Raw genomic sequence first — 23,082 nt, 5'->3', positions numbered from 1 at the left:
AGCCTCTCCGGAGCTGTGCTCAAACAAAGCTATTTCAGAGTTTACAGTTTTTTCTTTTAGAAGCAACGATGAGTCTCTCAGGTGTAATACAGGAGGAAGCGTAACCTTGTCAGACAGACCTGGGTACTCACTCATAAAGATTACTCAGATTACACAAGGGGGACAGAGAGAGGGGACAGATTATCCAGATCTTTTTTTTTTCTTTGTAAGTACTACAAACAACCCGCAATTTCTCGTGCTGCAGATGTCAAATCTCTCTGATCCTCGCTGCTATCACTCTTGCAGGCCCACTGACCTCTTCCGCAGCAATGCCCTTGAATGGAAAATGACAAACATCACCTACTGCAGCATCACAGGGCTCTTTTTTTCTCTCTAAATGACCTCAAGTGACCTGAAGTTTTCCCATCAACCCGTCAGCGATTGTTGAAAATGACTATTTGACAATTTTACAGTGCAGTAAATGTGCTTAGGCAATAAGATTTGCATTTCTCAACCCTCTCACAGTGACTCAGGGCCACTGACTAATTTCTCTTGACTGCGTCCTAAACAGCAGAAGGGACTATATATCAGCATTCCTCCTTTCAAAGGCTGCAATGCTATCACAGCATTCTGTCCCCACAGGAATACGGATGGCTGCAGCAGGATGTTAAATTCAACCTGTCGCTCAGTCTGTGGCCTGACATTTAATTGTCTTTTGTTTGATTAGTCAATATAACACAATCGAAAAGTCAGTGAAAATGTCATTAAAATGTAGAAGTTTGATAATAATAAAAATGAAAATGAATATGAAAATTATTAACACCTGCATAGTTAATATTCTTTCATTTTTATGCTTTTTTCCCCATTACAGCCATATCATTACCGTCCATCTCCTGAGTATAATTGTTCTAATTACCTCGGAGTATGTTAGAATAACAAATTGTTACAATTTAACTTTGAAGAAATCCATAAGAAAGCACTTAAACTTAAACAGCCATCCAGCATTCAGTGTTACAGGTGTTCAAGGTGTCTCAAAAGCTGACGAGGACTCTTTTTATTACACAAAAAAGGCAATGGTTTAAAGTGGGAATACCAAGACACTTCAAGTTCCAGGAGACACCAGCTGGCAAAATCAGTTCAAATTCAGGGAGCAGGTTTTCATGGATGTGAAAGAAAGAAAAATTCTAGATGTTAGAAAACAAGAGATGAGTAGAAACTGAATCGCTAAAGATTTGCAGGAGAACCTGCTGAAGGCGGTCTGTACAGACACTCCATTCATGACCAACAGTGCTCAAAAGAAAAACAAATAGCTTGTGTACTTGTGGTGTGAGATCTCTGGTATAAGAATGATATGGACCATAATAACAAGGGGATTATCTCTTCTAGGATTCTTTGAAATATGAGTTAAGAAGAATATAATTGCTTAAGAATAAGCAAGTTTATTATTTAGTGAGTCCATTTCTTAGTACAATACCTAGTATCAGTGCCAAAGATCAGTACCTAAATGTGCCTAAGAGTCCTCCCTTTAACTAGTAAATACAGAAGCCCCGCCCACCTGAGGTTTAAACCTTCTGTTTGCAAAGAGCAGCCAATCTGAAGACAGCTGGTTTTAACGGAGAAGAGATAAAACAGCTTGTTTCAGACAATGAATGAACTGAGGGGTCGCACCTAGAAATAAATAAAGATTATTATGAACTGTGAATTATGTAAAGAAGTTCAACTAGAGTCCAAGAATCAATAACGAGCTGGCAATTAGCATTAAAAGTTTAAAGGCTGGACAAATTTAAAGCATTTTCAAGTCAGGGCCTCTCTGCTGGAATCTATTGCCTGAAGGTCCAAGATATAACTGGCATGATAACATGATTTTTTAAAAAGCCTTTCTGAAACTTACCCTTAAAAATGTTCAGTTTAGCATTATGAAAAATACTTTTCCCCCCACTGATGCACCAGCATCATAATCACAGACGATCCTCATGCTGGTTTGAAAATTACAAAGTGGAAATTGCCGGTACTCTTTTACTATAACTCTCTCTGCTGATTACCAAGGATCAGACCGCTTTTTATGAACACAGTCTGACCCATTTTTGTAGCAGTGTTTGTAAATGTAATCAAGGTTGTTTGGGCTTGTTTTTGTGTGAGCTTCACTTTAGACTGCCTTTAATCATGTTAACTGTATTTTTGTCATGTCTGATCTGTTAAATTCAAACAGAAAAAAATAGAAAATTCCTGATTCCTTCAAAACACTGGTGATACAGTAGTCTTAAGAGCTATTTTAGTTGAAAGTTATGCTAAAACACTATTGCCTGGAGGTACGCTGACAGTAGCAGGTTGTTCTTATTCTAAATTCCCGCAAGACATGATGGAAAAGCAAGAAATTCAGAAATCCAAATGCATCCCCTTACACTGAGGGGATATGGTGGCTCTGTTGTGGGGGACATTTTCTGGTTTTGTTTAAATCCATTTGTCGCCAAATCAATACAAAGTTTTTCCGAGTGATCACTTTTATCCTGTAACGAAACATTTCTATCCTGGTTCGCTGTAAGGATGAATGTTTTGATCCAAAGCGCTGGAGAGGTCACTAAAAAGTGGGGTAAGAATGAATAAATGATGTGAATCATACTCTATGACCTCGCAGTCAGATTGAGATTTAAACACCTGTGGGAGACTTTGGAGCAACATGTTAGACTTCACTTTTCAAACCACCAAATGAGGGAATATGTTTTGAAGAACAGTCCCTCTAGTATAGTGCAGAAAACTTACACACACACACACACACACACACACACACATATATATATATATATATATATATATTAGGGGTGCAACGATATTCGTATCGATATTGAACTGTTCGATACAGTGCTTTCGGTTCGGTACGCATATGTATCGAACAATACAACATTTGTAATTTATTTTATCAATTTTCCTTCTGACGATGCTGTCTGTGTTGAGCGCTCAGTGAATCTGTGTTCGACTACTCCGCCTAGGCTGCACTGTCGAGCGCAGATCCACTGAGCGCTCAACACAGACAGCATAGTCAGAAGGAAGAGCGCAGGGCAAGCTAGCGAGACAGAAGTTAAGCTCTACTTGCAACATTCAGATCTGGCGTTTGGAATTATTTTGGTTTTCATGTGACGTATGACCCGAAGGTAAGCGAGTCATGGACTAAAGTAAAACAGTATGTTGGATGTGCCATGCAATGCTCAATTACATGGGTGGGAACTAGTGTGTTAGCGCAGTTAGCTCGTTAACGTGTTTGCCGTGTAGCCCCATGCACGGAGCGATCGGCGGTAGCTCGTTAACGGAGATTTGCCGTGTTGTGGCGTTAAGGTCATTTCAACGAGATTAACCTGAAAGCACTAGTGGGAACACAACGAATATGACTGCACATTTACGCCGACATCATCCTAGTGCAAAGACAAAAACAACAAGCATGCTACTAACTTTAGCCGAGTCATTTAGACAGCTGTTAGCACATGATTCTCCTTATGCTGCTGAGAATATAGCCCAGAAGAAGCGGATAGTATAGCTTTTATTTTGGAAAGAGCCATTTCTCTGTAATAAACTCTCTTTTCCAAAGATGAGTGATTCCTCAATCAGATACAGGGCTTGCAATATCGCTAGCCCGACGTCCCGGAGCTAGCGATTTTTTCAGTCGGGCTACCAAAATCTATCTCTTCCCTGCCCGTCGGGCTATTGTAGGAAAAATATATGTCAATGCTTTTGCATTCTTTCAGAAATGTAGCTGGGTAATTATGTCATTGGCATCGGTGAGCCACTGTCAATATGTGACATATTGAAGTCACGTTTGAATTTGCGCTTGTTTTTTTGCTTTCACTTTGCAATCGTGCGAACTGTGTATAGAGAGCGACAGCACTGATCTGTGAGTGATGATAATTTGTGCACCAATTCCTCTGACATCGTCTTATTAATCGTTAGCTTACTATGCAAACATGACAAGTGAAATCTCCCGCAGCAAGCTTAAACATGTGAGAGGTTGATCGCGCAGAGAATCGCTGAGCTTATGTGAGTGAGCGTGTAAAAGCATTTCAGTTCTGCTGAGCCAAATAAGACAGGTCAGGGTGAAGAAGTGACAGCCAAAGAAAAGCTTACCACAAAACGGAGAAGTTATGACAAATCAGACTATAAGGCAAAAAGAAAGTGCAGCTTTATGGTTTCATGGACAAAAGAATTTCTGTGGCTGCAATATGATGAGCTAAATAACCAGGGCTGCACATAAGTGGTCCACAGTATATATATATATATATATATATATATATATATGTGTGTGACATTTTCTATAGAAAAAGAAAATAATGGTTCCTTATCTAACATGCATGTAAGTGTGTTGATTCAAAATCTGTACTCAGAAGTATAGCAACTGAGATCAAGACCTCTAGTAGAGAGGGATCTCTTATTCCCATGAGAGTGGGAATAAAAGCCGCCGAGGCCCCTGACTAAGAAAGCCTGACAGGGGAAAATGGAGGATCAGAGGAGAAAACAGATGATAGGGTCATGTTGAGGATTGCTCCCTTTTGAAATATTCAAGCTGGGGCTGTCCCTGCACGCCTGGTGTGACAAAAGGGTAACACAGTTACGAACCCTGACAAGTGAGGAAGAGGTGATTGGTGAAGGTTAAGAGGGGTGGAGGAAATACAGTATCATAAGACCAAGAGAAGATAGTGAGAGATGCGAATATAAGGAGATGACTTGATGGAGGAAAGCGGGAGAGACACGGAAAACAAGGTGAGGAAGAAGGGTGATAGATAAACACAGAAGGGGTTAGGAATTCTGCATATCAGAAATTTTGAATATGCATAGAAATATGTTGCCAGTCCTGTATTTTTAATGTTGCTATTTGTCATTGTGGTTTGGGGTTTTACTGTACTGCTATGTTATTTAAACTCTTGCTTATATTTTCTAACAAATTGATATGTTCTTACAAAGTTATAATTAATCCATTAATAATACAAAGCAGGGGGCGCAGATTTGTGGAGGCAGCTATGTCGGCCCACCATCTTGAATACGGTGACCAAGATAGACACCAGTGTTTCACCTAATCACGTTTTATGCATGTGGCTATAAACCAACCCCATACACACCAAAGTGGAGGACAAGGGACTTGTAAGCCAAACTCAAATTTTAATCCACCACTGCACCTTCAGATACAAGATATGAAGGACCATACCTACATTTATCTTCACCAAAGAAGCAAAAATGCAAATGAAAGAGACAAAAAAAAGTTTCTCTTTTGGATGACAAAAGCATAATCACAGGCGTAATACTATAATTCATTTTACCAGCCTTACTGGTACCATTAGAAAGATTCCTTTTTGTGACAAAAAACAGATTTCACTTCCTAACAATCCAATTCATAACTACCGTTTTCATAACAGAAAGTTACAGTTTATAACTCAGAAAACTTTGATCCTTAAATATTTTGTTTGTCAGCGGTCACCATAGCGAGGATTACTCTCTTGAATTTGGAGCAGTAAGCAAACTGAATTGACTGCGATCTGCAATCTACTGACATTTAGTGGTGAGATTTTACACACTGTACCTTTAAAAGAAAGAAGACAGAAATTATACTGTGTGTACTTTTTTTTAGTAATGAGTAATCGGTTCACCTTGCTTCTTCATCCTCCCACCCACCAACACACACACACACACACACACACACTTTTTACATTGTAATTACACATTACTGTTAGGGGTATGGACTGTATTACAGAGGATCCTCACACATTATTTTAAGGTACAGCCTGTAATAAATTTCAGTGGTGTTTACATGGGAGGTAAGTTCTAAAGGGTGGAGCTGTCGACAGCGCTCATTCAGAAGGGCTAATTCTTCATCACACCTGAAAATGTAAACCTTTGTTTGTTTTGTCCTTTAGACAATGACATTATTATTATGTTACAAAAGCAACATAATAAACTCTAAGGGTTTTCTCAGAGTTTCTGTCCTTTCTGATTGAAAGAGCAAACAAAAGTTCCCAACTCCCTTGGAAGACTCCCTCCTTCCCAAAATTGTCTAATTAAAATGTAACAAGGGAAAGTTAGGCTACTCTAATATTACTTGGAATCTGCTGTACAAGAAGGGTAAACACTCTCCTCATAAAAATGCAGCATCATTTGTTTCTCAACTCCAAATTCAGATAAATTACATCGTAAATGTTGGGGAAATTAGTTCATAAGTCACAGGCTGTATTATCATATACCACCACTGCTTTTTCAAGGGATATTTTTAACACTATTCAAGTTTTTTTCCAAGCAAGCTGTGACGCCCCAAATGGTTAGACTAATCTTCTGTTCATTTAAAAACACTTTCTTTGTGTTAGTTTTATGTGTGTTATGTAGTGTTATGTATTTATTTAATCCTTATTTATAATTGTTTGATGATTTAAGTGAATTTTGCTGTGCTAAGTGAATTTACAGGTGTATAAAAGACTGACTCCTAGTTACTATGATTTTGAATCAATTTGATTCCTTGCATGCAGCGTCCCAAGGCAGTGTGGTCAATATCACAAAAACTGCTTTGTTACTTTCAGACCCAATTAAACCCAGGTATAGGGCACTTGCACATAACAATTTCCTGCAGTTTTTCCTATTACATACTAGAGATGGACCGATCCGATATTACGTATCGGTATCAGTCCGATACTGATGTAAATTACTGGATCGGATATCGGAGAGAAATAAAAAATGTAATCCGATCCATTAAATATCAAAAAAGCACCTCACAAAACTTGCGACATGGCTAACTCGGCTCATAACCGTAGCACGTTGGAGCAGTGTGCTCACGTGATAGAGCGGTTGTGTGTATTTGTAGCCTCGCTACCAAACCAGCATTTCATCTCCGATGAAGTTATCCCAGAGAGAAGTAAAGCAAGTGTGTAAGTTCATCTCTGAATGTTTGTAAAGCATTCCAGCGTTAAGCTTAAAAACCGATATATGGAGCGACTGCCTCTTCTGTCTCCCTCCTTCTTCTGCTGCTACTTCAATCATGAAACTGCTTAATGATCAGCTGATCGGCTTTTCTGTCGCTAGACCGTCTCTCTTCTTTGTTTTTGGCCCACTTTGCACCAGAAAGAGGAAACCAGCGGCTGAACAACAGCAGCACGTTTAAGCTTGATAAGCTGTTGTTAGAATTTATTTAATATTGCTTTCTACACCAGGATCCTTTTCTATGCAGCTGACGGCTGGTAACTGTGCAGGGGCGGATCTAGCAAAGTTTAGCCAGGGGGGCCGATAAGCCATTAACAGGGAAAATGGGGGCACAAAGACATACTTTTCTTTCTTATTCTGATTTAAAATGTCTAGCTTTTAGGGCTGGGCGATATGACCCAAAATTCATATCTCGATATTTTTTAGCTGGATGGCGATATAAGATATATATCTCGATTTTTTTTTTTAAAGCCATAAGTTAAGAACAAAAAGAGAGTTCTTAGTCACACTGTGTCCCAGATGTCACACGGGCACTTTTATTTACATACAGCGTAGATGTACATGAAGAAATTACTCAAAAATAAATTATCAGCATTTATTAAATAATCATGGTCCATAAATAAAAGAAAACAATGTTGTTTTTGTGCATAACAAAAAGCTCACAATTGTGCAGTCAAAATGTAAACTAATAGACGCTGAGCATAATAACAAAGAGACAGATTTCACAGCTGCACCACGTCTCTGAACAGGTGCCATTTGTGGTCCTTATACACACACAGTACGTATCACTCCGCGAGGCTCCTCCTCGGTAGCCGTAATCCTCCGACAATCCATCAAGCGGTGCAGCTCCGTAGCTTAGCAAAGTCATATTAAAACATTTTTTGACAGATTGCTGAGCGCTGTGTACCACATAAAATCGGTTCGCGGTCAGTAAGCACAACCAGAATTCATACATAAGGCGCACTGTCGATTTTTGAGAAAATGAAAGGATTTTAGGCCGTGCAGCCCCTCCGGGCTGCATGTCGTTAGCGCGGTTAGCTTGTTAGCACGGTTAGCTCGTTAACACGTTGACGCCGTCCAGCCCCACGCACGGTAACTCGCTAACGGAGATTTTCCGCTTTCATCTTGTCATTTCCTGCAGGTGAAGCTATGGGGGAGGGGGAGTTGTGCTCAGTGAAGGAGAGGCGAGGCCGAGTAACGTTGCGTAGAGACAAAAGTGGACGAAAGAGAGGCAAACCTGCGGCTCCACAAGTATAATTATAACGTAACATAGACTATATCGATATAAACGATATTGTCACATCTTATATCTCGTATGAAAATATATCGATATTTTTAAAAAACTCAATATATCGCCCAGCCCTACTAGCTTTTAATAAATAATTACCTGAATCTTACACCCAAAGTTTTAATCTGATGTAAAATGTATAGAAGTCCATTACTGTATATAGTAACTATTAAGTCTAATATACCCTAGTAAGCTATACTACTTTTTCCTTTGGGAAGATACCATCTGTGCAGTCTGCAATTCTGTTGAAGGAAGATGTTGAATCCATTTAATTATTCTTGAAAAATAATTTATTTCTGTGCATTTTTTTTCACACTGCATCAAATTAAAGTTGATTACGTCGATTAAGCTTCACGAGGTGGAGGACGGGGGGTGGTTCCCTATTTTTTTTTTGCTGGGAGTTTGCAACCCTATTAGTTCGGTTGCTTAATATTTCTGCTAAGTACTCTTTAAAATACCAGAATAGGAAGGATGGAGTAGGTTTAAGTTTATTAGATTGATCAGTATTGCTGAACTATGAAATATTTTGGGTGCAGTGTATTTTTTGCATACAGGTATAGCAGAATAGCTTTAGTGTTGTTGTTTATTTAAACTTTAGTATGAACTTATACAAAATGCAGCAAGATATTAAAAAAACAGTTTTATTGATTAAAAAACACACTATATCGGATTTATATCGGTATCGGCCGATATCCAAATTTATGATATCGGTATCGGTATCGGACTTAAAAACGTGGTATCGTGCCATCTCTATTACATACTAACTATACACTTTTTTAGGACAGCTGTCTGCGCTCAGTCACCAACAAAGGCACACAGACCAGAAAGTGCATTCATATACTGCCTTTTATATTTCTTCTGCTGTCAGGGATAGAAACACACACACACACACACACACAAGGAGTGTGATGCAAACCGCCAGAGGGATCAAGCCCCTCTGCAGTCAGGAAGATAAGATGGTGAGGCAGAGAGGACTGAACAGCGCCATGCAGTGTGCTACATATAGTCTGGGAAGCCTGGGAGCTGGGGATCCCCTGCACCAAGATGCAATCTCTGGGTTATTCTCCCACTCAGCAGGCCCCATTGGCTCAAAACAACCTCAGGATGATGCCATATGAGGACAAAGACTACCGAGGCATGCTTCTCATATACATGTCCGCGCACAAATCCTATAATACCAGAGGAGTAAAGGCCATAGTTAAAGGTTTTGCAATTTATTGTTCATCTTATGTGTCTTATGTGACCACACAGATAGTCCTGTGGAAGCTTTCCACACCAGAAATACAAATGTTCTAAACAATTCATGCCTATTTTTGTGGAAAACAGTTCTTACAGCAAATTTTTCTCTCCAGAAAAATAATAGAAATATGTGAACAAAGCATCTAACTTCCAACGTGGAAATATTCTCAGCCTCTCTTTCTTCTGAATAGGTGTCTGCTGCAGCTATAGACAATGGTATGAACAATGGCAGCCTTTTAATTGGAACCAGATGGCTGTGATAATACAGCAAAACAACTTCAGTTCTTATTGAACAGAGATGTGAGTAATTCGCATTCAACAAATGATAGCAATATACTTCTAGAGTCTGGAGTCATGTTACGAATAAGTGTGGATGGCTACAGGAGGGTGTGACATAGGAAATGTAGTGAGCGTTAAATATAAATCAATTTGTTCTGTATTTTTCTCATATAACACATATTGTGTTGTGAAATTTTAAATGATTAAATACTTAATTGCTATGCTAGTAGCATTGAAATAAGGTTCTAAAAGTGTTTTCTTCTCTGTCACCAACACATCCACGCCTGTGGAGGGAATCGAGCGATGGAACCACAAAAGCGGCAAAAAGTGGGCCACTTGCACTTATACCGAGCCACCCTCACTGCTTCACACCAAGAAGGCTACTGTTGTCAACATCCTGGCCAGCCTGGGCTCTTTTCTGTGTGGAGTTTGCAGGCTCTCGACCTGCTTGCATAAGTTTCCTCTAGTCGAAAAAATATACGTGCATTTCTAAATTGGCTGTATGAGTGGATGTGACAGTGTGTTTTTGTCTCTCGTTCTCCCTCTCTATGTGGCCCTGTGACAGGTCCCCTTTCCAAAGTGTACTCTTCCCTTTTGGCCTGTGTCAGCTATGATAGGCTCCACACACCCCAGGAGCCTAATTTATAGTAAAAACAAAAAACAAAAAAAGAGACGGGTGGTGATATCACACATACCTTGAAACTGGTTGAATTTTATTGTGCCCATTCTCTCTCCATTACGAAACATGACTTGGCCCTGGAAAAAAAAGGAAACACAAGAAGAAGAATATAATATCATTAATTTAACTCAAATCATTCCATAACCATTTTAAATTGTTAAAACATACTCCGCTGATGAAGAACTTGCAGCCTAAGGTATAAATTGAACTAAGCAGTAAAAAGAAGGAACAAAATAGAAGCTTACTTCAACTAAATTTATGCACAGTGCTTTCCTGATACTGGAGTGTTGACAGGAAAAGTCTCGGCTCCTGCACTCTGCATCTCATTTGATTAGAACTGGCCAAAATTGATCTGTTTATAGAAGTAAACAAAATTATCCTTCAGCCAATTCATTTACTAATATCTTTGGAACGAGATTGGGTCAGCACAGCAGAATGATTTAACTGTGTTTACTCACTTAGCAGTGGTGCAAATCTGAGCTCAGAGAGCAGTTTAAAAAACGATTCTTTAAGTGCATCTCATCTGTGGCTAAGAAAAAAAAAGCTGTTGTAGCTGTTCGTGACCGAAATGCATTTTTGTCAAGGTGTGCTTTTACTGGTCGAACAACCACCTGACAATAGCTAAAAATAACAATGGAAACTTTCTGATTTCATCTTCAAAGGAATAAAATAAGCAGTTTCAGGCCAGGGAGTGTCTGGCAAATTTAGACAGGATGGAGCAAAATTCAACTTTTGGCAGTATCATAAGACATATTCAAACCAATTGTGTCTTTGTGACTTCCACCTTATTTTCCCTTTTTTCTTCTTCTATATTCTTCTTCCCACTCCATCCTTTCTTTATCTCTGTCTCCCTCTTGATGCATCAACACTGTTCAATTAATTCAGCCCACCATCTGCTTACAGAGGTCCTTAATTACGCATTTAACTGGGTTTTATATTAGCAGTTGGCTAGCATAGATAGATAGATAGATAGATAGATAGATAGATAGATAGATAGATAGATAGATAGATAGATAGATAGATAGATAGATAGATAGATAGATAGATAGATAGATAGATAGATAGATAGATTTAAAAAAGAGCTGAGGGGAATGTGGGGGACGGAAGCCTGAGCCAATTTTGCCTCAAAAAGATGGAAAGCTTTGAAGTAGCTATGCAAGATCCCACCCCTCTGTTTGAATCTGAGTCTTTGTGTGGCATCTTTGATGTTTGCAGGAGTGTGTATGCACATCCATGCATGTCTATGTGTATGCACTTAAAATGATGCCACATCATGCCTATGTGCATGCATGTGTCCACCCGATAACGCATGCATGTCTGAGATACTCCTGGGACACCGTTTCCAGCGCTACTTTTACCTTGGCAATGTAAAACAGATCCTCTGCTAATTTTACACCACAGTGTCAATCTGACTTGTCAAGGCTAACAAGTTCCTTTTGTCACACACAGCACTTTTCTACAATATGCTACGCAATTATTTCTGAAGCCTAAGGAGGATCGTACAGCGTAATGCAGTTCAGCTCATTAGGCATTACACTGAGATAACTGTGGTGTGTAAACAGGGTCAGACAATGTGAGTTGAAAACAGGGGAACTTGACTTGAACCCATAATGACTCTAAGTGTATGCATCCAGGTTTCTAGAGTAGCTGCATGCTGCACATGCTCTCACTCAACATTAGCATAACCACCATAATTGCCCTTCATATCAGCAAAAGTGGAGCTATCACAAAACCTGAAATGGTGTGTAGTTGTTTTAACAGCCCCCAAGTTGTCGCCTCTAAAGTGTATGCAATGTCTCAAGAATATGCAAAGAATTCCAAATGTTTAGAGGAATAAAGACTTTGATCATCTTAATTGGAAATACAGTAAATGTCTGCGCTATAAAGACTGCATTATGAACTTATTGTTCGGGTCTTTCTACAACGTATCATGATAATATGAAGTTTTGGCAACCTCACTAGACTGTATTGACTCAGCCAGGTATTTTTAGGCTAGTACTGAAAGGAAATTCAGTGCTGTGCCACAGTGGTGGCTGATGGAGCAATCACTGTGTCCAGATGTGTATGTGTGTGTGAAAAAAGTCTTTCTGAGGTGAGATGGTGGAGGCGGCCATGTATCACTTTGTCTGTTGAGGTGAGAATACTGTCAGTGACAGGAGTGCTGGGGTCAAATGAGATGTCAGTCTGTGTGCTGCAGGTGTAACATCCTGTGAGAATTCGAGGTTTGAGGTGGGAATGCACACACACACACACACACACACACACACACACACACACACACACACACATTAAAAGTGGAAAAACAAATACACGTAACCCTCCCGTGCTGTCTCTTCTGAGTATGTGTGTTTGAGGTGACTGTCAAGCCTCAAGCTGTGCTACTCACCATTACTTGGAAACACACTGATACCAACTCTATGACCAATGACCACATAAAAAAAGAGCAACAGACCTAAACCCACAGACATGTCAACCACCAATCACAATCTGCTGCGTCTTTCCTCCCACATGAATTCCAGTGTCGATCATTCCTTGGTTCCTTGGTTCTGGCAGCTATCTGCACTCTATGCTCTGGAGGTCTCTCCCAGCTAATGTCAGCCGTCTTCTCCAAATCAATACTATGGAGCCTTCGATGATCACTCTCCTGCTGCTGCGGTTGCCTCTGCTACTGATTCAGCAGAAGGACTGAGATCACGCACAGAACAGTTTAGTCCCTCGAGACGAGTGTGTACACAGCAAACACACAGCGCAGAATCGTGACAGCAAGGCTCAAGTCAGGTATTATCCTATAGGATCAAGCACACACGTGCACACATAGAATTTAAACAGGGAGAATTTGCCTTTTCACCAGTGCTTGCACATGGATTAATTCTTTTTGTAAACCTGGCACAAGTCACTGCAATTCACAAGAAAATTGAGCGAGTTGTGTAACAGCTGCTTCCTTCTTAAATCAGAATTTGAAAATAACATAAAAAGAAGCATGCAGTGAAGAATTGCCTCCCTTAGTTGTTGTCATGTGTGGGTGGAGGTTTCTATATGCTACGTGTGTGCTGCATACAGGGCGCGCTTTGATCTAATTTCATGTAATCCGTTAAAAGAAAAGCCATAATTGTTGACGGATGCGTTTAATTATTCTGCAAAGCCACTTTTTTTTTACGCTGTTTACTATATGCACAATATTCCCGCTCACAATTGTAAACTTCTGGGGATTGTTGTTGGTATTATAAAATTAATTTCACTAGCAAAAGAAGCATCTATGTGCAAGGACATCAACAAAATGAGACCATGTAGATTAATTGTATCTACCCTCACAAAGATAGCTGCTAAATCGCTGCCTCGCTGCCTCGTAATGGCAAACTCTAACTCTCGGGGTCATAGGATTCACTGACAGAGTCAGACGTGATGGCTCGCTTAAGTCAAAAGTTATTAAATATTTAATATTTAAACAGTATGCTGAATTTAGATGTAATGTACAATAACTTTGTTCCTGTATTTCAATTCAAATTTGTCATCTTTTACTACTTTAAGAGGAAAAAAACCTCAGAAATTTGAATTCCTTTTACAATTTTCTCCTTTTATGTTTATCATTACATTTACTAAAGTAAAGAATGTAAAGTAGATGCTCCACAGGGAACAGGTACATGCAGGATCAATATAAATCGCTAAACATTTGAATGGGGAGATAAGGTTGCTAGTCTACTCAAACAGCATCAGGACCTCATCTTCGTTCGTGTGCTTGGAATAAAAAGCGAGTGAAATGTTACGTGGCCATTGATATTCCCGGTTTGCTTTGCTTCCGTGAGTCTCTCAGGAAAGCCTCAATGTCAGCCTGCTCCTGATCAGCAGGCCGGACTAGGTCTGCACTGAGAGAGATGAGAGCAGAGGGATGAGAAATAATAAATTGCATATAGTCCTACAACACACATACCCCCTGGGACATCAGTCACAAAGGAGCCTCACAATAATAAGGAGCCTGTGCTGAATTTCACTAAGGCTATTTTCTCTTCTTTTCTTTCTTTCTTTAGCGTTCTCTCAGCAACTATACTGTCCTGTGAATCTTTAATCTGGACTTTATTGATGTTTATGAGCAAAATGCTGAGCATTTACTAACTAATGCACCTCTGCAATTTCCAACATAGTCCATTCTTTTTTAATCCTCAGTTGCAGTTTAACCCAGTTATGAATATGATATAATAGGAGTAATGTGCTGCTGAGTGAGGCCCTGCATGCCTACCGGCTGTCTAGGCTGAGAGCAGTGTGGCATCCTCTAATAATTGAGTGGCCTTTACAAGGGAACAGGAGATATCCTGTAACAGCTCAATAGGAAGCAAGCGCGAGCACACTCACGCATACGAGCACACACATACGGTATACACGCTGCTTGCAGCTAGCATAGCCACCAGGATCAATCCTGAATGCAGTGGAGTGTTTCTGCAGCACCAAATGACATCACTTTAGGAGAAACAAGGAGAACGATCATAGCAGTGTTGTATTACCTCTGTGCGCTGCTCTGACATTCCACACAGTTTATGTGCATGATAACTTATACGTTTGGCTCAATTTTCCAGTCACAGTTGAAGTTTTTAATACTATCAGAAAGAATAATATGATTTTATTGTGTAAGCCATCACATGCCAAACAGCCCGTCTAATTATCGTCTACCTACTTCACAGGTATAACTTATACGTATCAGTATCATAGCACATTTTTAGAACATGAGCACAACAAAGTTATAAGAGGTCGGAAATATGAAGGAACCTAGTCAAATCTCAACCTAGTGAATCTGTGGCCAAACAGAGTGATGATCAGTCATTCCTATAACTGTTTTTTATTGTAACATACAGTTGCTGTAATTAGTTTACTGTATTGTGTGACCATTAGATTAAAGGTATTTGTTTCCTAATAATGCTTGCAGATGTAAATGCTCTATTTCTTAAAATAACAAATGCACAGTAAATACAACACTCACTTTGATTAAATCACTCTGTCAAATGTAGCCATACATATGTTTGTTATAAAGAAGTGTCAGAGTCCACTGGCACTCTGGCAAGTTGAAGATGTGACATTGTAGAGTAGTGATTAAGGATTGAATCATAAAAGCCTAGAAATCGGCTGGTAAACAAAAGTCACGAGGAAAACATGTGTATTCCCTAACCAGTTGGTGAGTAGTTGCTGGAAGTTGAGGCCAATCACTGAGAACTGAGTTGCCTAAACCCCAGTCACGACCATCTAACAACGTCAGGCAGTTAGGGAAAAATGTGCATCCCCCAACAGGCTGGCAAAAACCTTGTTTCGGTTGCTTTGATCACCAACAGATTTTTACAGCCACCTGCAGTTTGCATGGAAGACACCGACGTGTCTGCAAATACTCATCAGCTCCTCTCTGAGCGGCAGTGAAACTGAAAATTGCGACACAAACTGGAGACAGAGGTCATATGCCTGCAGAGTAAAAGTCACACCTTTTGAAAGGTGTTGGCTCCAGTGCTGAAGCACAGCTTTTAATTTGAAAGGGAACATTCTTTATTTCCAGTTTGTGTTGCACCTTTTCGAGATTTATCACCACTTAGCTAGTAGTCAGACAAGTTGGCATTTTTCATGCAAAGTATGGGTGACCATGACGATCTGCTGGCTACTAAAATAATCAAAAGGAAGTTTCTGGTGCAGCACCCTCTTTGCACGTGATTTTCACCATCAAACTGCACTTTATACATAAAAGTCTTTCTACTTGTCCACTGGTCTTAACCAGTATTAGGGAGAACTTTTTGCCTAAACACAGTGCATTGAATTTCGGTGTCTTTGTGTTTGTCAGTTTGTCTGATGGTGCTAGCTTCACCATATGAAAGTGAGTCAAGTAAAATAAATCAATTTCACCTCTAAACATGTCAGACTATCACTGCTATGTGCTATAGATTCACAAACTAAACAACAGCCCGCTTCCTAACTTACCGTAACACCAAAGAAGTTGGTTTCATTCATGACGTCCAGCACCATTTTTCCTACTTCACGGTCGTCCACGGTGAAGTTGTGGTACATGTTTTGCCGTTGTTTTATCCGCAGCAGTTCCATCACTCTCGTCAACGTTTTGGCAATGACCCAGATCCCATCGTAAGCGAAACCATGAAACTTGCTTGCCTCCACACCTTTCTGCTGAAGTTCTCTGCTATACTCCCTCTCGTACTCCTTAGGGGTCTGGAAGGAGGGTAAGAGAGAGGACATTAAACAGAGAAAGTGTCCTTCTCCTAACTTTATAGGATTTTATTTCTTTTCTGTGGAAAAACACTGTTCTGTTAATTCAAACTCAATGGAACAGTTGTAGTGTGGCCCAAAGTAAATGATTCATTTGCCACAAATAACGATACAAAATAAATTGGAAATAAGAGCACTTTGGAAGAAATGATCCCACGATTCATTTAGGCTAAGCTCTCTAGTTTAAAAACATGCATCAGGGATGTCTTTCTGAAATTAAGCGCTGTCTCCAAAGAGTCTTCGAAACACTATTACAGGAATACTTTAAAGTAGAGTTGCAACGATTTGTCAGCATAATCGATAACATCGACTATAAAAATTAAACGATGTGGAATTTTATTGTTAAGCGTCATATACTAATATTTGGGTTTTTTTAAATTTGTTTTTGTAACTGCAATAAACTACAGGAAGCTATGGGGGCAGTATCACTTATATCATCGGCCAAAACTGCACTCAGTAGTGATGGGATTTCCGGCTCTTTTTATAGAACCGGCTCTTTCGTTTTGGCTCACTAAAAAGAGCCGGCTCTTTCGGTTCCGAACCGGATCTTCAGGTTGTTTTGTTGCTTTAATTAATTTATTATTAACAATAATATAAAATTATGCACAAAAGGAATTACTAATGTAAAAAAAAGTGGTTTTATTTATATATGTTTATATATAAATATATGTGGTGGCCCCTAGAGACAAAGCACGTACAAACTCCAAAACACATTCCTAGAGTTAACTGAACTTCCAAAACAGAGCTACCTAGATCACTTAAATTACACAATTGAAAGCATATGTGTATGGTTTGTGTATTTATACACAAGCACTCATATATATATATTCAAATAATTTTAAAAAAAGTTCATTTACCTGTTACTACCAAATCAGGTCGTTGGTACTTGCTGGCTTGTGTAGCCACTAGGTAACAAAAGCTCAACACTGCGCCCAGCATTCTGGAGCACTTCTGTTGTGTTTTGTACGTGTTTTGGAGTTTTTACGTGTTTTGAAGTTTGTACGTGCTTTGTCTGTAGGGGCCACCGTAAATATACTTTTATTTATTCACTCCACATAAAATGTAATAAATAAATCATATAATACAAAAACCAGCTATTCACATTTCAACTTTTAACCATTTAAATTTTCAGCTTTTTCCTTTTAAACAAATTTAAAGTGAAACAACACAAAACACTGCAAACCACAACACAATTAAATATAAATTAAAATATGAAAACAAAAAGAAGATGCACATTCTCTGTCATATGGGCCTGCATGAATAAACTTTCTGAATCCTTTATCATCCACAACTAGATTACTATACCTTTCTAATGTGAGGTTGTTGTCCCTGGCTCTCTTTCTCTCTCTCCCTCCTGCTCTGTTCCTGTGCTACTGCGTGTGTAACTACCGCCCCTCCCCCCCCTGCCCAGCGCAAAGCACAACGCTCACGTGCAGAGTGAAGCGGGAAAAAGTGCGAGAGAGAGGGTGAGAGAAAGAAAAAAAACAAAACAACCCATGGCTTGCGACAAGGAGTCGGCTCACGTCGTTCACGTCAAAGACCCGGCTCTAAGAGCCATTTCGTTCGCGACCGACACATCACTAGCACTCAGTACTAAAGAGGGAGAATATGGCGCCCACGGCAAAACAGGAGGATGAAAAAAATATGGAAACAAAGACTTTAAAAAATGTCAAAGCATTTCACAGAAAGTTAAATGCAGACTGTGGAAAGCTGAGCTTTTCTTTCACTACAGCACTACTGCAGTGCAGAGCATTTAAAAAGCTGGCACCCTGGAGCTGTGACGTCAAATTCCATCTAACATCAATAATTAATTATTTATATAATTAGTTAAATAGTTTAATTGGCATTGAACACTACGCCATCTGAGAAACTGTAAGTAACAGTCATTTCTAATGTTTATTTAATTTTTATTCTGACCATCCTGGGAAATATTAAAAATAGGTTTGATTATCTTCAAATTCATATGTTTACTGGGTCATTATTTTAATTTACTGAGGGACGAGACAACAGGTTGATATTCACAGGTGGGCAGACTTGAGCAGGTGACGTAATGGAGCCTAGACCAGGAGGTTTGCCCACAGGAAGTGGAGATAAGAGTTCTAAAAAATAATCGTTGACTAATCAATGAAAAATTAGTTACAGCCCTACTTCAACGAGCTACAATCAAACTTTATTTAAAAAAAATTAAACTTGACTTAAAAAACTTCACTAAGCTTTAAGAATGAAGACCTTCAGACAAAAATGATTCCATTTACCTCACGTTTTTAAGTATACAGTATAAAATTACCTTCTGCACATCAGAGTGTAGTTGAGATGTATGTCACTCACCCTGCCAGAGATGCCCTTGATTTGCCGAGCGCTGAGTGGCTCAAAGTCCACGCTAATGTATCCCTCCATGGCAGTGAGAAGCTTCTTGGTGGTGCAGTTGGTGTTGTTGGCCTGTTCCCACCAGTTGCCCTGATACCAGCCAGGGATAATCCACTGATATTTACTCCCAAACATGTTCAGGTTATACGCCTGGTTTGGGCACAATAATCAGAGGTTGGAGCAATGGAAAATCAGAGAGATTCAGATTAACAACTAATCTTCTTGTTGTTCTTAAAAGAAAGGAAAATGACACTTTGAAATCCAACCATCTAAAGTCCAAATTCTGTGCATCTAATGATATATTTAATTACGCCTTATTGAAACAGGATTAAAAAAAAAGCATGTCAGTTTTGTTCATAATTATGACACAATGCATTTTACTATTAGCGCCAACTGTGTATAAGACAATTTCTATCATTTAAAATAAAACGCCAAGACAACAGAAGGCAACATCATAAAGAAACTTACACAGCAGAAGACTCTGGAGGCCAGGTTCTCATCAAACTGGCCAATGATGATCCTCACATCATTGTCCTAAAAAAAAACAAACGTATTTACTTAAATGGAAACATTTAACTTTATTCAAACAGAGAAAGAAATCAGGATTATGCTGCACTACAATCTTATTATACAATCTCAATTTACAATCCTAATGTAATCGTGCAAGCTTTTTATTGTGATCTTTTGACTCCCTGGCTTTAATGGTGAAAAGCTGTCACAGCTGTCTTTTAGTGAAACTGCATGGGTCTATATGCTATGGGATCAGTTTTGCTGTGTGTGAGTCTACCATAACTGCAAACAGTTAACAAACACACAGAATCAGAGATGTTGTATTTACTTTACTGTACATACTCATTACTATGTGTAATCCTCTAATCCGTACCTACAAGGGATGTGGGACCTGAGTCACAAACCAGTTGTTGAGAGGCTAAGGCATTACCAAATTGCGAAGTCCTTCTATTAGAACGGAGACAATGTCAGCAGGCAGAACTGCTTGCAAACCAGGCTGAACTTGCTTGAGTATTCGAGGCACATGGCCTGGTAATTGTCTCTGTAAATAATTCAGAGTCCCCGGGTGGAAATTCAGCATGTTTCATGGTGGGGAAAAAAGATCAGGCTCTGCCATTTAGTGAGCACAGACATATGTGTAGTCCTAAACACAAGCACAGACCTACATGCAATCACACTGTGTGTCCACAGACAGTAGAACTAAACTAAACTCACCACTAAAAATACACACACATAAAATTGTCCCAAACCTAACCAAATAACATTGATAGAGGTTAACTCAGTGTATATAACTTGTACAAAAACACAATTAACTGAGTTTTAATCTCATGATTTTGGCACAATATTTGACACGTGTGCTCCATCAATAGCAAATCAAGTGTTCCCTTTATACCGTGCAGCTTGAAGTTTCCTGGAATAGTCTGGATGAGTAACAATAAGTTAAAAGATATATAACAAATTACAAATGTCTGGCACAGCAGAAAGCAAAGAGTTTGTCCCTTAAAGCTGATCATCATCCTTTGTTTGGGTATACAAACAAAAGCTGCGGTATAATAAATGCATGAAGGCCAAGAAAAACAAGGGAAGCTAATGTGAACCATCCAATATCAACTAAGAACTCCACAAGCGAGCCTGTGCAGTCTGTGCATTCATTCAGGTCGCAAAGACGCACTGAAATCACCAACGCAAATGTTTTTCATTTAGGCAAAGACAGGTACCCAATAAACACTATGAGTAATGAGGGCTTCATGAAAATGGTCCACTTACTGGACAAAAGATCTTCTCCCTTCATTCAATTGTTTTGGATTATTTTGTACTGTACACAAAACGGGGAAAAGAGATTGGTCGCTACAAGTTTTGTTAAGATCCACAAATTCACAGGTGCAAGGAATAGAGTGAAAAACTATATTTTGCTTATAGAATATTCACTCCACTTCCAGGTGAAAAAACGCCTCATTTGTCTGCAGAGATGAAGTATTTTTTCAAATTTGTTTTCTACGTTTGCACTGAGCTTAGGTGAAGAAAGAGGACCAATTTTATTTCACATTCGTACAAATCATGTGTAATGATGGGAAAGCAGTGTTCTGCTTGGACGGCAATGGATAATAATCATACATAATCGGGATATCAATATTGATCAAAACTATCATAATTGTCATTTTAAGCAATCTTATGCAGGCCCAAATGATAGGAATCAATTATGTTATTGAAAATTAAACTCAATGGAAGAACAACTGTGTTAGTAACAGTTACCTTGTAATAACAGGATCTAATTTCTTAGCAAAATATACTTGAACACTGAATGTGGGTAGCTACTACTGCTTATAGCACATAAGCAGTTCTGAAATGTATCCGTCTAATAAAGGCTGGGTATAGAAGCTCTAAATGGCAAAGAATTGTATATCAGTACCTTTCAAGAAATATGTATGAACATGTTTTATAGTCTGGGTTGAAGTGTAATGTAGAATGTGACTAACGCGAGCTATATTTTCACACGCACAACCTGTGTTATACTGCCATTGCCCTGGGAACCCACAAATACAGTTCATTAAGTCACCCCTCAGGCAGTCGCTACCATATGTCATGCATTCCAAGATCAGAAGGGGCGGCCAGTCACTGAAATTTACCTCCAAGACCCTGAGGCTAAGATAGATAGAAAGATAAATAGATAGATAGAGAGAGAGAGAGTGTGTGTGTGTGTGTGTGTGTGTGTGTGTGTGTGTGTGTGTGTGTGTGTGTGTGTGTGCGAGAGAGAGAGAGAGAGAAACACACACACATGCCGGCAGCTACTCGATAACACTGTTCTTCCCTGAAGAAAAGGCACTTAACCCAAATGACTCCAACTATGGCCGTGGGCCACAGCCTCAGTATAAATTCTAGCCTGCCTGGCAACAACATGAAAACGCTGTGTAGTTGTGGGCAAGGGCATGAGTGAGTGTATTGTGTTGTGTTGCACTGCAGATGGACTGGGGCACTACAGAGCCCCAAATTACCCTCATTGCTTAAGCTTTTATATAACTGTTACCATAATAGTTCTGACACAGGGTATAGTGTTAAGGGCAGCCTTGACTGCTTTATCTGTGACAGGGTTGTTCGTAACTTTACAGCAGTCATTTGTCTGTGATAACCGTTTGAGTAATATTGTAACTCGTAATCCCAATCAGGCACTTTTAAGGCTTATTAGGCACCGCACACACATATAAACACTGTACTAATGATGGTCTTTTACGAGCTAGTGGGAGATGTGATTTGTGTACTGGGCTACGTGTTGTTGCTATTACTAAAACCGTACCCCCATCTGTTTGATTACTGTGCAGCGCATGTGTGGTGTGCAGATATGATGAAATATAAACTCTTGCAGGGATGTGTCTGATCACTAATTCACTCAAGGTGAACACAAGGCTATCGTTTCAAGTTTTGGCACTAATAACTGAATAACAATTATCAGTGTGAGGATTTCAAAATAAAAGTCTTTAAAATGGAATGTGAAGAGGTTCGAGTGTTTGATCTCTGCAGCAGGATATTCTTTTTGCAGCTCTGTGCCGTTTGGGGATGTGGGCCAGCAGAGGTGCTTCATCAGTTTCATGAGTATCAATAAGAGGCCTTACAAAATAGGCAAACTTATGATTACACTATTAGTGTGAACCATTCATCTTGAGCTGATCCACAGTGTCTATGGAACCAAATGTTAGTTTATATTTGCTACACAAGTTGTATTATTACAGTATAAGTTGTACAACACTGAGCAAACAGGTGAAAGAGGTTTGAGATTAGGTTGCTTCTAGTTTATTGTTGAGAAGTGGTGCCGTCGTGTTAGTTTTAGGTTAAACAGAATTTTGAATACAAGGTTTGGCTGTGAGTTTGTTGGTTTTAAAGCCACTAAGTCCATGCCAGATGTCTGAGTTTTAGATCACAATCATTTTACGACCTGACAAAGTTAATATCAATAAAAATGTCATTAAAACAATGACAAAAAAAACCCCCCTGCTGCCTTAATGAGACAAAAAAGTAAAGTGTAACGAAAAATGAACCATCCCTTGGTGTGTCTCAT

General features: G+C 39.3%; 1 protein-coding gene across 1 annotated transcript in view; it reads right to left on the bottom strand.

Annotated features, from left to right (window-relative positions):
* gabbr2 (gamma-aminobutyric acid (GABA) B receptor, 2) overlaps window positions 1-23,082 on the bottom strand; it is a 183,723-nt gene that overhangs the window by 62,557 nt on the left and 98,084 nt on the right. The window contains exons 5-8 of the mRNA XM_040021390.1: window positions 19,491-19,556; window positions 18,984-19,172; window positions 16,356-16,598; window positions 10,426-10,486 (exon numbers count right to left, since the gene is read on the bottom strand). Of these exons, the coding sequence (XP_039877324.1) occupies window positions 10,426-10,486; window positions 16,356-16,598; window positions 18,984-19,172; window positions 19,491-19,556 (559 nt within the window). The remainder of the gene's footprint in view (window positions 1-10,425; window positions 10,487-16,355; window positions 16,599-18,983; window positions 19,173-19,490; window positions 19,557-23,082) is intronic.

The sequence above is a fragment of the Simochromis diagramma genome, unplaced genomic scaffold (genome assembly GCF_900408965.1).
Source record: "Simochromis diagramma unplaced genomic scaffold, fSimDia1.1 OVJJ01000753.1, whole genome shotgun sequence".
Lineage (NCBI taxonomy): Eukaryota > Metazoa > Chordata > Actinopteri > Cichliformes > Cichlidae > Simochromis > Simochromis diagramma.
Note: the sequence above shows the minus strand (reverse complement) of the source record. Positions and strands in the feature narration are given on the sequence as shown.